The following is a 15,473-nucleotide window of genomic DNA, read 5'->3' as shown; positions in this document are numbered from 1 at the left end:
ATGGAGGGATACCTTGCTCAGGCTAGAAACAAGGTCTTAGTCCTGCCTCAAGTGATGTGACAGACTCTGTTGGCTCCCCATGGGAGCCTCATCCTCTCTGAGGAAGGGATGGGAAGGGAGGTGGGGAGAAGATAAAGGGAGCAAGAGGAGGTAACAGAGGGGGAACTGGGGTTGGTATGTAAAATAAAAGAGATTGTTCTAAAATATAAAATAAACAAAAATAAAATCATTGGAAATTAAATAATCACACTTAAAGGAGATTAGGAAACTTAAGGGCATTAGGAAAAACTAAGATTAGAAAAATCCAGGCTTGTAATAGAGCCCTTTGGAGACAATCATCAGTATTCAGTAGTAATGGAAATGGATGACTAGTTGTTATCAAGGATACTAGATCACACAGACAGCTAGAGAACTGGTGTTATGACAAGTATCATGGTCACTACTATACAAAGTGAAAATAAAATCAAAAGGTCTTGCAGATTCACATCAGATTTGTAAGCTCATTTCTTACCCCATGTATTTTGATAAGTGATTGTTCTTAACTCCAAAAGATAAGTTTCACTGGAGCAAATATATAGCATGAATGTTCCAAATATATTTAATTTTTGAAACAATTTATCTTTATTATTTTTAATAATGGGTATGTGTATGTGTCAGTATGTGGGTGTGGGGTATGTATGCATGTGAGTGCAGGGACCACAGAGGTTACAGGCATAGTATCTTAGAGCTGAATTGTGAACATCGTGACATGTATATTGGAAACTGAATTTGAGCTCTCTGCAAGAACAGTATGTACTTTTAACTGCTGAGCCATCTCTCCAGCCACTAAGAATTATTTTTTTTTAACAAAAGGAACATTTCATATACATATTCAGTCAATAGTCATACTTCATCAAGAATTTTTTACTTAAATGAAAGAAAACATTAAAAACCTTTTCTTGACATACCCTGATGGCAAAGATTCATTATTTGCATTTCTAGACCGTGGCCTCAGAGGTTCCGCAAACCCTTCTGGCTGCCTTAATTTGTCAAAAACAGAATCATTTCTGGAATCAGAATCAGGGTCTATGAGGCTCTGAGCTTCTGGTCCCACTTCGGCACTGGTAGAGGGAATACATTCACTGTGTTCTGAGGATGCCGGGGGTCCTTGGACAGGAGGCTCCTGAATGGTGGTGCTAGTGCAATGGGAAGTCGAGGTGGTTTCTTCAGATGGTAGTGGAGTACCCATGGTGGAAGTATTATCAGCTAAGACAGATGAAGATGATTCTCCATTAACTACAAGGGGAAAATAACAAAATGACCTATGATCAAATTACCCAGCCAATTTACTACAATTCCTCATTGCCTATGCAAACTGAGCCATGTACCAGATACTGAAGAACATAAAAAAATAAGAGATGTTTTGAAATCAATTTTTAAGAATAAAGTAAGTAAATTAAAAAAAAACTTTAGGGATTTTAAGAGTAAATTGGAAAGTGATAAAATTTTAAGTGTATAAACTAATAACTTTAACTTCAAACAACACACCAACATTAAGAAAATAAGTTTTTTTCCCTCCAAATTATAAACTATAAATCTCCTATCTTATATGTAAGTGGCACTAGTCTGAAAACAAAGCTAAACAAAAACTTGTTTGTCCAGCTAGAAACACATGAATGTATTAATTCTTAAGATAGTGCTACAAAAATATCCAACAGTTTATTCTAAACTTTTTTTTTAACTTTTTGAGATGTCTCAATGAGTTTCCCAGGTAGGTCTTGAACTTCAAATCCTCCTCCCTCAGCTACCTGAGCAGGGAAACCATCAAGCCCAGCTTCCATTCTACACTTACTTAAGAAACAACCCACTGCTGAAACTTACTGACATCTTATTTTTTTTAATTTTATTTCAAGTATAACATCCATTTAGACTATATGTACACATAAAATTGAGTCAAACTCGCAAGTAAGAAAATTCAAGATGGTGGATTAGAGTCAATAAGCAACTGCTTTCCTTCCTCTGCGGCGAATCAAAACACTGAAAACACTGAAGTATGACGAAGGACAGACAGACACATGTAAAGACACATGTAAACTGGAACACAGAATAAGGAAAGTGTGCCAGATGGCAGTCTGAACACAGTCATGAGATCTGCAAGGAATGTGGATGCAGAAGAGTTCTCTGCACTTCCTAGCACATATCTGTCATGCTACAGAAGGGAGATTTAGATTGACAAGGTAGTATGTGATCAAACAAGTCTCTGCATTTTCCTGTTTCCTAGAAACTTTAAGGCAACATCGCAGTACTGCTTCAGTGAATGTCTACCTTGAGACATTCTAGTTCCCCTGGAGTATCCCTGAAACAATCACGGACTTCATTCATGTAGTGGGAAATTGGTCCAAGATTATGCTGGGGAACTAGGACATGAACGTGGTTTACAGAACTGTCAGACTCATGGGTGGTATACTGCATGGGACCTCTACATACCACCCCCAAACAGTTGTGCTCTCTTCCAAGTGGATTCAGGAATGGTCCTGGAACTCCGAATGCACTGCGGTGTCTGGCATCAGCCGAATCCCAGGATTTCTCCACTGTGAATCTCTGCTCAGTGGTTCTGTGTAACATGAGGGCCGGCTTGTTGGGGTATCTGTCCTGCCCAGTATCCCACAGCCGGCAAGCCACAAAGAAAAATCATGCACAAGACTCCATAAGATTATAAACTGATTGGCCCATTAAGTCAGGCTTCTTATTAACTCTTATAGCTTATATTAACCCATTATTCTCATCTATGTTAGCCATAATGACTCCATACCTTTCTCAGCTGGACAAGTTACATGCTGCCTCTTCGGTGGTCTGCGCAGGAGTGGCAGAGGAACCTTCCTCCTCCGTAGCCTTATTCTATTCTCATTGCCCCGCCTCTACTTCCTATCTAGTTGACCTGCTTATACTTCCTGCCTGGCCAATCAGCGGGCAGGAATGACGGAGGGAGCTTCCTGTGTCCCAGAATACTCCCAGTCTCTTTGCTCCACCCCTACTTCCTGTCTGGCTTTCCCGTCTATACTGCCTGCCTGGCCAATCAGTGTTTTATTAAAATACATGATTGACAGTTCTGCACCTGGCACTTGCACCTACTGGCTAGTAGAGCAGCTGAGACCAAGATCAGGGGCTCTGGTCTACACTGCAGCATCTGCTACCCTGTTGTGAGCAACACAAAGGAAGGCTTCAGTGAATGGCACTCAGCTTTCGCTTTCTAGTAGGGGCATCCATATGTTTGGGAGAAATTTATAGAGAGCTGTCTAGAAATTTATATTTTAAAAATATTATCCATTGACTTTATAATCAGGAAAGTTTAAAAATGGCAATGTTGTTAAAGAAAAACAAAATTATTAAGTAAAATCAGAAATACACAGAACTTTATAGAAATGAGTGTGAAATGTATTAGGCAAATGAATGAAACTTAAAATGTTCAATCAGAGTTGAAGCGGAAAGGTGATGGGAGAAACATTTCCCTCATACACAGGGGATGAGCAGGGTTTGAAAAAATTCTTTAAGCTTTAGATAATTTTTGCAGTATTCAAAATGTTATATTCTATTAGAAAAAAAAACTTTTCAACCCATATAAAACATTGTCCCCAAAACCACAGGCCAACATGATACATAATCAAAAATAATTCAATATTAGCACACTATGTTAGGAAATGTATCATGGTAACTGAGCAAAGGATAAAAGAAATATTACTTTCAATACTAGCTAAAGAGTATTCAATAAAATACTAATGAACAAAGTAAAGATTATCATAATCACTATTTCAATTCAATATTGCTGATTATATTTGACAATGTATTAAGGCTGAAAAAAATCAAAAACACTGAAAAGGGTAAAACTTATATATAAAGGAGAATATTAGAACATACACAATAAATAACCAGAAATTAGAACTAATAAATTAAAAGAATATATTGGAAGAATGAAGAGCCCAAGTTCAGCTTTAGGACCATATTCAAAGTCTGCTAGAAAAAAAAAAAAATACTGAGCTGGTGTTTGTTGTTTTTGTGGTTGGTTTGTTTATTTTTACTCCAGGCAGGCCTGGAAACTACTCCTCCAAAGCACTGGGGATTACAGGCATGTGCCATCATGGTGTATAATAAAAGACATTTATAAAAATAAAATGACTAAGAATAGATAAACAATCTTTGGGTGAGAAGGTGGAAAAATGTCTCTGCTTAAATAGGAAGGCTGGTTAGGATGAAGAACAACAGGAATTTTCATGCCTTGTTGGTGGAAACACACAGCACGGTCACCTTGGAAAAGACTGGACAGTTTCCATCAAACTATCATACATTCTACTGATCTCATTTGTTAAGCAAAATGAGTTCAAAGTTTATGGCCACACTAAAATCCTGGACACAAACCTGGATAGAATCTGCATTCCTAATTGCTCATAACTCAAGAGATCAGGCCGCTTCAACAGGTGATTTGGTTAAATAAACAAATCACCATTTGTGATACCACAATAAAAAAAATAAAATAAAATTCACAGACACAGAAGAACCTGAGAGGTGTGCACATTCCTAAGCGAAAAGAGTCAGTATGAGATGGTTACATACTCCACAATTCTAGTCAGAAAATCTTCTGGAAATGACAAATTATGGAGACAACACAAAGATCAGCGATTCTCGGAGACTGGGGAAGAGTGAGGAAAGTGCAGGGGATTTTGGAGCAGTCAAACATTTCCATACAGTACTGGAATGGCACTATGTGTTCCAAAACCCGCCTAACTAGTGTACCTCAAGAAATGAAATTTAATTAACTTATAATTTCCATCCACTGTTTTTATGTGATACTTCTTGCAAAATAATATTGTTCCAGACATTCTGACTATACATGCTTATAACTCATGATCCCTCTTCTTTTTTTATTAAATTACAGTTTGATTTTGCAAAGAAAAAGTATGCATTTTGTCAACAACAATTTATTCATAATGATTTGCTGGTTGTAACAAATGCAAGATGTCACTGGGAAACTCTTAAATATAATAGGAGAGGCAAATATATGAGATCTCCATTACTGTTTAGCTAAGTTGTTCAGACCTTGAAGTTCTGGACTCAAGAAATCATCCTACCTTGTCCTCATCCAAGTAGCTAGGTCTCCAGGCATGTGATACCTGCCCCCAGTTTGGCTTAACAGTCTTAATCTCTTTTAGTCACTAAGATTTGGGGGTTACAATTCTTTCATGTAAAGTAGAAAAAGATAAAAATACTAGAGTATTTGAATTCCACCTGTTTGACTTTCTTATGGTTAAAATGTGTATATATAACATTTTTGAGTGAGAGAGAAGTAATTAGGTCATTGAAGCCGCTGCCCTTGGAAGGATTGAGGTAGTTGTCACACAACATCAAGTCAGTTCTTAAGAGAGTAAGCTGCTACGTATGAAACATTAAGTCTTACTCCTAGTCATTCTCTGACTTCCTGTCCTATCAGGTCATCTTTCTCTTTAATAATTATTCCAGCCACATGGACATCTAAGATAAGGTCCTCACCAGAGTTCCAAAGGAAATGAATGATTGTGAACTTTCAGACTGGAAATCAGTGAACTATCTGTCCCCCTGATTATGTAGTCCTGACTGATCTGGAGTTTACTATACAGATAAGGCTGGCCTTAAACTTACAGGGGCAGCCTGCCTCTGCCTTCTGAGTCCAACAATTAAAATATTGCTTTATCTGTAAGTTACACAGTCTTGGAATATTTTGTTATCTTAACATAACTAGATCATAGGATCATGTTACTACTTTTCAAACAATGGCATGAAAACTGGCTGTTTCCTTATGCAATTTCCTTACAGGTAAATCATTTTAGAGTGGCTACATCTACAAAGGAAAAGCCTGTGAGGTTGCCCTGCAGGAACAGACCAAACTGTACCTAATAACAATGGTAGTTAGATGAAACACACTGTGAAGCAATTAAGCAACTCATGTAGGCAGAACTCCTCACAGTGACAAACTCTGAGCTTGATTAGCACCAGTTTCCTGAATGGTAACTTACTATAGTCACAAGCAGACTTGATATCAGTAGAGGCCAGTACACAGGATCTGCCCATACATTTCTATGCAGTTTTCTCAGTATTTATAATACTTAATAAAAACTGAAAAAATGTAACATACCTATAGAATAGGTTTGTCTGATACTAAATCACACTTATATATTATACATGTATTACAGTAATAATTATACATTAGAAAAAATAATCTCATACTAGAAATTAGAGAGAATTAAAGTGGAAAAGAATATAGCATTTTTCTTAAATACCACTTTCCAAGAACTATGGCAGACATCTTTGTTTTAATATATTATTTAACCTTTCAACTAAGTTATAAGGCACTAAATTAAGAATATCAGTCACCTTTATACATAGAGATGCTAACTTTGAGGATATTTTTGTCACTTTTTAGCAGGTTAAGCTTTTCTTTTCGGGTTTACTCATTATCTCACCTTCTCATTGTAATCTAGAATAAATATTTATGGCAACTAAACATCTCAAAGGAATCTTCTTAATAAATACTTCATGTATAATACTACCTCTGGTGGGAAGTTATCGTTTCTCTGAACTCCTTAAGATTGGCCAACATCCATTATCTGAAACCCTTGGAGACAGATGTATTCCAGAATTCATATTTTAGAATTTGGAACAGTAATATGGCATATGCATTATAAATCACACCAATACCTGAGCAGGTTAGAAACCAATCATGGAGGAAATAGATAGCCTAGTGCCAGTCCAAATAAATTTACAAAACAAACACACACAATTCTTTTTTCTGGTTTTCCAAGACAGAATTTTACTGGGCAGCTCTGGCTGTCCTGAAACTCAGAGATCCATCCACCTGCCACTGCCCCTGGAGTGTTGGGATTAAAGGTATGACCACCACTACCAAGAGATTTCAGAAACTTTGAATTACATGTATATTAGAATATAACTTCTTGGAGAAAAGAGGTTTGCTGAGTTCACAGTTCAAGATCTTCAATCGTATACAATAGCATTAGCTGCATCTAGCAAAGCTCTGATGGTGAATGAGAGAGCATATGGGGTTCCACACTCAGTATCACAAATTCAATAACAAAATCTGGCTCAGAGTCCTGAATGAAAAAAAGGAATATTAGGAATGAAGATCGATGCTAAAGTACTTGCCTCCTATTTATAAGTACCTGTGGCCATACCCAGCACCCATCTCCTCAAAAGGGGTTGGGGAATACTACTTGGTACCTACATCTTAAAGAAACAAGGAATGCCCATTTCTTGAAAAGCTATCTGAATTAATTCTATGAGTAAGAAATGAGCTATCAGACAAAGACGTCAGCTAAGTGGTTGCGACCAACACAAAAGGTTTAGAAGCCCTTTAAACTAAAAGATATGAGGACAGTTACACTATTTTTAAGAAAATCTCAGCAGGTGAAAAGGTTGGGAAAATATTCTGGGAAGCCTATCTCAATATATAAGATAAGCATTAGCCTTTTGAGAAGCTCTATATAACTAAATATGAACAGGAGGTAGTATATATAATATATATATATATATATATATATAATAGTGGTATATTATTTGTGCTTTAATAAATACAGCTTTCCTGAAGATCAGAGGGCAAAACAGTCATACTAGTCAGCCATTCAGGTCAAAGAATGGTGGCACACACCTTTAATCACACCACTAGGGAAGCGGAGACAGAAGCGATATGGCTTGGCTGAGAGAGGAATAAGGGGAAGAGACTCTCTCTAGTGGTTGGCCGCTTTGCTTTTCTGATCTTCAGGTTCAACCCCAATATCTCTCTCTGTTTTTTTTATTATTTGTGCTACAACTATAAAGCTGAAAGCCACAAAGCTGGATATTAAAGCCTATGACCCCTCTGCACTTCAATTTCTTCAGAGCAAACAGAAAATACTATTATGTATCCAATGACTTTGAGAGTGGCCGGTAAATAGAATTAGGTGTTTAGCGAATGTACAGCAGATGGCAACTGTTAAGACTGCCCTAGCTTTCTTTATAATTTCACAAAGGGTATTATATATGATGGAATTTTCATTGATAGTTCTTTGTGTGTGTTTTATTTTCACCCTGAAATTTCAGGTAAAGAAGGTAGAAGAATGTGAATAATGAGCTTATTCCCAATAGAATATATAAAATATTCAACAAACTATAAACTATGCAAAGAGATTTTACAATACTAGTTGTACAAAGGTTAATTCTTTCTCATTTCATCAACATCTGATAAGCCCAATGTTGAAATATGTAATAACTAAGGATAGTAAACACTTACACTAATCTACTTACACAGTTAAATGTTTCTAAAATAAGAGCAAATTCTTCAAATTCCATACATTTAAATGGCCTTTCTGAAGTGACCATTCCACATTTTTTTAACATCTGAGTCTTTTTATGAATAAGGAATTGACTTAAATATTGGTCATGACATCTAATTACTGCAAGAGATAATGCAACTCCTTCAACTCCTGAATCCAACAACAGTCACATAAAATAAACTCATTCAGATTGGTAATATGTGGGTTTTAACTTGTTTTGTTTTTTTACCTTTATAACCTATTGGAAGAGTTCATAGGAAATAACTATTAAAATATAAATTTTTAAAAGATTTTTACTTTATTTTGTTTTTTCCTGTTCTTTCCTATGGATTACTATCTGGTAAACTAAAGGCCTTTTAATCTAAAAAGAATTAAACTCATGTAAAGAAGTACGGTGAGCAGATAAACCTTTCTTCTGTCTTGATAAAAAAATTACTATTGCTCTTTCTGTATTTATTTTTTCAGACCATATATTGAAGACTGCACATTCCAATTTTTAAATTGGACCAAGGGGAAGCTGATGTGTTCAGAATGTGTTATAAGTTTTTAAAAATATAGTATTAGTTTCTCAAGAATTTCATGAAATATATATTGATCATATTTGCCCCCTACTCTTCACAGATCTAATACCCTCCTCCACTCCCTCCAACTTTATGCCCTCTTTTCTTTTTAAAGTCCAATTTGTGCTTCTCATATACTCATGGGTGTGGGGCCACGCCCTTAAAGGAAACTAACTCTCCAGAAGCCATCACTGTAAATAATTTTTTCGAAGTAGGAGCTCATAAGGCCCCGTCCTTTCCTAAGATGGGTTTTACTTGGCCTATACTATCATGCTATGTCATTTTTTCTTTCTGAAAGAGAAACAACTAAGTTCACTGTTGTATTTGTCTTCTTGGAAGTATGGAGCACTTCAGGCTGTTCATATTGTGGTATATTTTCAGATAAATCCAAAGCCATTATAAAGTCTTTCTGGGGCATTTCTTCTACAGCAGTGTAATTCTTCCCTTAGGGAAATATAAAACTTTCTGATAGCTATGTCAAATCACAGCATACACTTCTAATAAGTTAGCTACTACAGGGGGAATTCAAATGCTAAATTCAGTTTAAAGAAACCATTCATCATTAACTTTTGTTTAAAAAAAAAAATCAAGGAAGTCACTTAAGTTCTTTCAAAAATTTATTTTATGTCACTAATTAAGTAGTATTTTCTGGCCTAGCCTAAAGTGTAAGAATCTTACATCATATTAGTACTTGCTTAATAAAATGTTGTGATTTCTCAACTGTTTCAGGAATACCTTCTTAAATAATCCAGAAAATTTAAAAATTTCAAAAAATATCTTCAGGTATCATAACTTTATACGCTATATTGCAGAAGATGAAGGATGATAACTATGATAACATGATAAAGGAAATGGAGGCATTAAATACATAAATTTCTTTAATTATCATTCAAATGATGTGCCAAACCACCAAGGTTACCTGTATCACTGGTGGGCTCAGACGTGAGTGGTTTTGGAGCTGGAGTATTTTTGGGTCTGGCAGCAACCTGAGACGGGGATGAAGGTGTGTTTTCTCCATTAACTACATGTGAACAGCATGAGTTGGAAACAACAGTATTTGTTGGTACATGATTATCTATTCCAATAGTACCTTCAACAGCCAACCTTCAAGAAGAAAACAAAATTCTAACTTCAACGAGTTAAGTGAAATAAAACAATCTGTCAGCAGAGTTTAAATAAAAATAAAAGGACTGACTTTCTAACATTGCCTGCTGTTACCACACTGACCTACTCTACTTTCAGTTGTAGGAATCAACACTGGCAGACACACCAAATATGTTGAGTTTATCTAGGCCTCCAAGAACTGTTCAAATTGTACATTTTAAATAAGACTATTGGGCTGTTTTAAATGCTCTAAAAGTAGTTTCAAAGGCTCATGAAATTATAAGAAATATCCAAAAACTAATTCTAACCTTGGAATTACATTTAGCAATGAAGACAACTAAGGTCTGAACAAAACTTCCAGAAAATTCTCAAGTCTGTATCACTCCTTAGCCATCCAGAATCAGTGATCTAGAAGTCTAAGTGAGAGTCCTTGGAAGTTCCCCTGGCACCACTGGACTCATTTTAAAAACAAGATGTGCTACCATAAAATAAAACAATAAGTTTTGGTGGTTTTGTCTTAAGACAGGTCTTCCTAGAAGGACCAGGCTAGCGGTAAATTTCCGTCTGGGTCAGGCAGGGCTACATGGCTTCTCCTAAACTCCTCCTTCTTTCTCCCAGCATTCAGTTTAGTTTTCCCCACCTACTTCTATTCCCTGCAGCCCAAGACAGTTTCCTTTATTAACCAATGGTATTCATAGCAAAGAGAGGGGAATCCCACATCATGTAATCCCTGCCTGAACTTGCAGCAATTCTCTTGCCTCTGCCTCTCAAGTGCTAGCATTAAAGGCATGATTAACTTTGTATAAAGCAGGATTAGGTTTTAGGTGGTAATAATTTAAACCCCTTTAAAACTGAAAAGTGTAACTTAAAGAATTTAAACATATGTCACATATTAATGCATTTTGATTTACAAACTGTTAGATTATTTCAGTCATTAATTTTTCTCAGTGCAAATTATAATCCGCAGACTATGTAAAGCAAATACAGAATTGGAAAGCATAGTTTCAAAGCTATTTTAAAGAATACTGGTTGAGCTGGAGAGATGGCTCAACTGTTTAAGGCTAGACTCGTAACCAAAATAAAAGGCAGTACTGAGAACCAAACCCAAGTCTCTGCAAATGGTAAGCAATTGTTCTGCTAAGAAATTATATTCCTGACCCTTTTTCACAGCTTTTGTTTTGAGACAGGATCCCACTGAGCTACCCAGGCTGCCTCAAACTAGCTGTCCTCTTGTTTCAACCTTGCAACTATCTCAAGCTGCAGGCGTGTGCCACATATATAACTTGTTTAAGTGCTTTGATAAGAAGCATCCAACAGCAATTAAGAATAATGTTATTGGGCTGGAGAGATGGCTCAGAGGTTAAGAGCACTGACTGTTCTTCCAAAGGTCCTGAGTTCAATTCAGAGCAACCATATGGTGGCTCACAGCCATCTACAATGAGATCTGGTGCCCTCTTCTGGCATGCAAGCATACATGGAAGGAATGTTGTATACATAATTAATAAATAAATCTTTAATATATATATATATATATAGATAGATAGATATAAAAGAATAATGTTATCAGTAACTGTGCAGAGTCAAAAAGGTTATACTTTGCCCTTTACTGGCAAAGTTTTCCAGATGTACCAAGTCAATTATGTAAGAATACATTTTATATTTTGAGACTTCTAACTCCACCATATTTGAGTTATTATATACTCTCATTTCATTTATATATTTCAAATCATCATTTAGCAATCACAAAATGTAAATGGCAGGGAGGTTTTGAAATGGTAGGATGAATTATCCGTAGGACATTTATCTTGTGAACTACAGGAGAATGTCCAATCAATAAGGTCTCCCTCCCACACTACTCGCTCTATTAACCAACAAGTCATAAATATCGATTGTTTAACAACACTTTCAATAAGAAAGGAAGCACTACCACATTCCATAGCATAAGTGAATAGTTGAAGCACTATGCTTTGTAAAAGAAGCATTTGTTCATAGAAAAAGGCCAGAACAATGATTTTCTTATGTGTTAGATCTTAATAAATTGTTATTTTAAAGCTTCTTTCCCAGGTACTTGGCAAATAACATCTTTATATTTAAGCTTTTAAATTTTTATTTATTAACATATTTTTAGTATTTTTAAAATAGGGTATTTTAATATAGCCGTGGCTAGGCTTTTAAATTTTATGACAAATACTAAAATGAGGCTAAGGATCAAAACTTCTGCAAGGCAGTGGTAATGCGCACCTTTAATCCCAGCACCTCGGAGGCAAAAGCAGGTAGATCTCTCAATTTAAGGCTAGCCTGATGTATAGAGTGAATTCTAGGACTGCCAGGACAGTTAAACAGAGGAATCTTGGTATAATACATACCTTTAACCCCAGCACCTGACTAGCAGAAGCAGGGGGATCAGAAGTTAAGAGGTTATCCTCAACTACATCTACCTGGGCTACATAAGATTTTGAACACCCCCACCTCCACCCATAATATAATCCTAACAATCAAGGAACTGAAGCAGGAAGGTCATGAATTTGGAGCTAACAGAAAATAAATTAAAAACACAAACTTCATGCTTGAGAAATCTTATATCAATATATAAAGCACTCTACCCGGCAGATGTCCTTGTCGAGGGGTCTGCATTCTCATGCACAGCATCACCATTCTGCTGGATTTCTACTAAACATCAAGAAGGAGGGCAATTCAGTTTTTATATATTTCTTGTCAACTTTCTTTATTTAAATTTAAAAAAACATAAGCACAGCTTACTGGTTGGAGGGGAGTTGTGGTTTGTTAGATTTTCTTGCTCAATCACTAATCCATCAAGCACAACTGTTAATTCACCAGTTTGAACTATGCCATTCTTGTTTTCCAAAGAAAGTTTTAATATTTCTTTCACTTTTTCTACTAGAAAAAAGAAAATTCCAATTTAAAAACAAGTGCTACATACATAAACATGTTTAAAAGATACCTCAATCCAAAAACTGCTGTATTCCAGAACTTGACTGCTGCAATTTTGCATGTAACCCATAAAATGACTTTTGACTCCATAAATATAATTTATCAGTTAATAGTTTAGAAAAACAATTTTCTTTAAAACTCATTAATGATCACTTCATTATCCAATATGGGTACATTATGATTTTTTTTTTATGTGGCTGTTTTTTGAGACATTGTCTCTCTATTGTCTCATCTTCGACAGAGTTCAGAAATGCCAAAAGTATTAAGGAACTTGGATCTGGTTCTCAGATTGTTTTACAGTTACTTCTTCAGAGTGGGAATGTGAGAGTACTAATAATTAAGGGAAAATTCCTGGTCCTCTCGTGATCTTCCTAGAGACAATTCTCCCAACCTGGGGGTGTCGGGAGGCTTTGGCCAATGAATTGACCTGCCCAATTGATAGTTAGGTCTCTATCCAGATCAGAGATGCTGTTCTGGTAACAATAAATGAGTGGGAGTAACTGGTATCAAAGAACTGGTAGATGATCTTCAGTGTGGGGAAAGGATGGGAAAATACTGCCCACTGTTCAATTACAACACAGTTCTGAAAGCAACCATTGGCAATTATAAGTTCTTTATAAACACAACACAACACTTCATTTCTGGACTTTAGAAGGATACATTTAAAGTCTTTGAAATAATACATAAATAAACAAAGGTTAGAAAGCCACTTACATTTCCTGTTGTGTGTTAACAGCACTTGTTTCAAGTCCACTGTTGCTCTTCCTAACAGAGCATCTGCTTTTAAAGTGTGGTGACTCCAAATTCGAAACTCCAAGGTGGTCTGTGGGGTCACATTTCTGCATGAATAACATTATAACAAAAATAAACATGGCATCACTGTTGTGTGCTAATTCTTTTAAAGTTACCTATTGCAGTGATTTTTCTTAAATGATGAATTCAGTTTAATATTGTATGTAAAAGTAAACTAATTGAAACAGAAATATAAATAACAAATATTTACAAACACATTATGACTTTAAAAACTACTTCGGGATTTTTGTAGTTAGCCACCCACTGAGCAGCAAAGCACTGACTTACTGAGACCTCAGGAAAAATCTCTCTAAAGTTGTTTAGAATGACTGGCATTAGTTATAATCTTTCTATTACATGTAACTTTATACCATTTTACTTCAAAATATCAAAATTAAGAATGACTGGCTTTATTTCTATATCAAACATTCAGAGTAAATAGGGTCATGTGGAAATAACTGTCTATAAAACAAAAACACAATTATTGTGCTTCCTCTTTGAGAAAAGTGAAATTAAAAAATTTCTTCATATCTTAAATTCTTTCTTAGATAAAGAAAAAGCCTTATTACTTGAAGTCATTCTAAAAATATAAAACATAGGACATGCAATGTGAAGATTTTATGGCCTTTACATAAGATACTCACACAATCATCTGTTCATCCCATTTGGGATTGGAAGAACTACTGGATTTTGCTGTTTTCTTACTTTCTCCATCTACGATGACTTCAGTATATATTGCCGTTCCAAACCAGTTTTTTTTTCTTTTTAGTTTGGCACTAGAAACTAACAGAAAACAATAATTACTTGTCTGTAGATGTAACCAAAAGATCAGCACTGCCAACTAGTAAACCAATAGACACAAAAAGGTTCTTCCACCTCTAGTTCATATCATACTGGCAAGATGAGAAGCTACTACTGTCTGAAAGCCATCTGAATTTCTCAGTAACCAATTAATTGAGACAATTCATCCATTTGAATAGATTCATTCTTTTTAAAAGATTCAGACCTGTGTGAACATTCAAATTAATTCAAAAACATTTCTGTTAATTCTCCTAAATTTTCCTATCTTCTGCCAACATCCCACAGTCTGTTTCTATAGATTGCTTGTTCTGTTCCTATAAATTCTATGTAGTGGGATCATACACAGTCTTTCATGACTGCCCTCTTCCACTTAGCATGCTCTCGGGTTCCACCAATGCTGCAGCATCAATACTTCGTTCCTTTTGATGCCAAGTACTTCTCCATTATTGATATGCCACATTTTATTTATCTATTAGTTGACAGACATTTAAATTACTTTGTAGCTGTTGAACCAAAGATGTCTATAAACATTCACATGCAAGTTTTACTGTGGACGTGTTTTCCTTTACTTTGGACATATCAGAACTGCTGTATAGCACAGTAAGTCTCTTGAATAAATGCCAGACTATTTACACTCCTATCAAACTATAGTAGGATGTGATTAATATCTGTTTACCTATTGATTTATATATTAATATATATTTGGGATAAAGTTCTCCCAAATGTAACCCAAGCTAGACTTGAATTTGCAAGCCTCTATTCTCTGTCTCCCATGTTCAGAGGGCCATCAGTGTGTACTACATACTTGATGGTTTCTATCTTTACCTGCTATGTAAATATAATTTCAAACTGTACCAAGGACTGTGAGAAAAGTAAATGCCTTCATCTAGATGGTATTCACTATATAACTGTGACCTGTTTATCATAAACT

The 15,473-nt window shown here is 35.6% G+C and overlaps 1 protein-coding gene across 10 annotated transcripts in view; it reads right to left on the bottom strand.

Moving 5' to 3' along the window:
• The window catches only part of Wwp1 (WW domain containing E3 ubiquitin protein ligase 1), a 113,867-nt gene that overhangs the window by 60,931 nt on the left and 37,463 nt on the right, over nt 1-15,473 (bottom strand). For 8 of the 10 annotated variants that reach the window (XR_014997228.2, XM_085676978.2, XM_087897045.1 and 5 more), the window contains 6 exons: nt 14,386-14,524; nt 13,664-13,788; nt 12,758-12,895; nt 12,601-12,667; nt 9,813-9,997; nt 948-1,275 (listed from right to left, as the gene is read on the bottom strand). Coding sequence is in view for 9 of the 10 variants with exons in the window: in XM_085676978.2 (XP_085533104.1) it covers nt 948-1,275; nt 9,813-9,997; nt 12,601-12,667; nt 12,758-12,895; nt 13,664-13,788; nt 14,386-14,524 (982 nt within the window). In the remaining variant the exon portion in view is untranslated. The remainder of the gene's footprint in view (nt 1-947; nt 1,276-9,812; nt 9,998-12,600; nt 12,668-12,757; nt 12,896-13,663; nt 13,789-14,385; nt 14,525-15,473) is intronic. The other 2 variants (XM_087897047.1, XM_087897046.1) reach the window with 2 other exon arrangements.

This window comes from Myodes glareolus, chromosome 16, assembly GCF_982192425.1.
Source record: "Myodes glareolus chromosome 16, mMyoGla1.1, whole genome shotgun sequence".
Lineage (NCBI taxonomy): Eukaryota > Metazoa > Chordata > Mammalia > Rodentia > Cricetidae > Myodes > Myodes glareolus.
The sequence above is the reverse complement of the archived record's forward strand: the minus strand, read 5'-3'. Positions and strand labels throughout refer to the sequence as shown.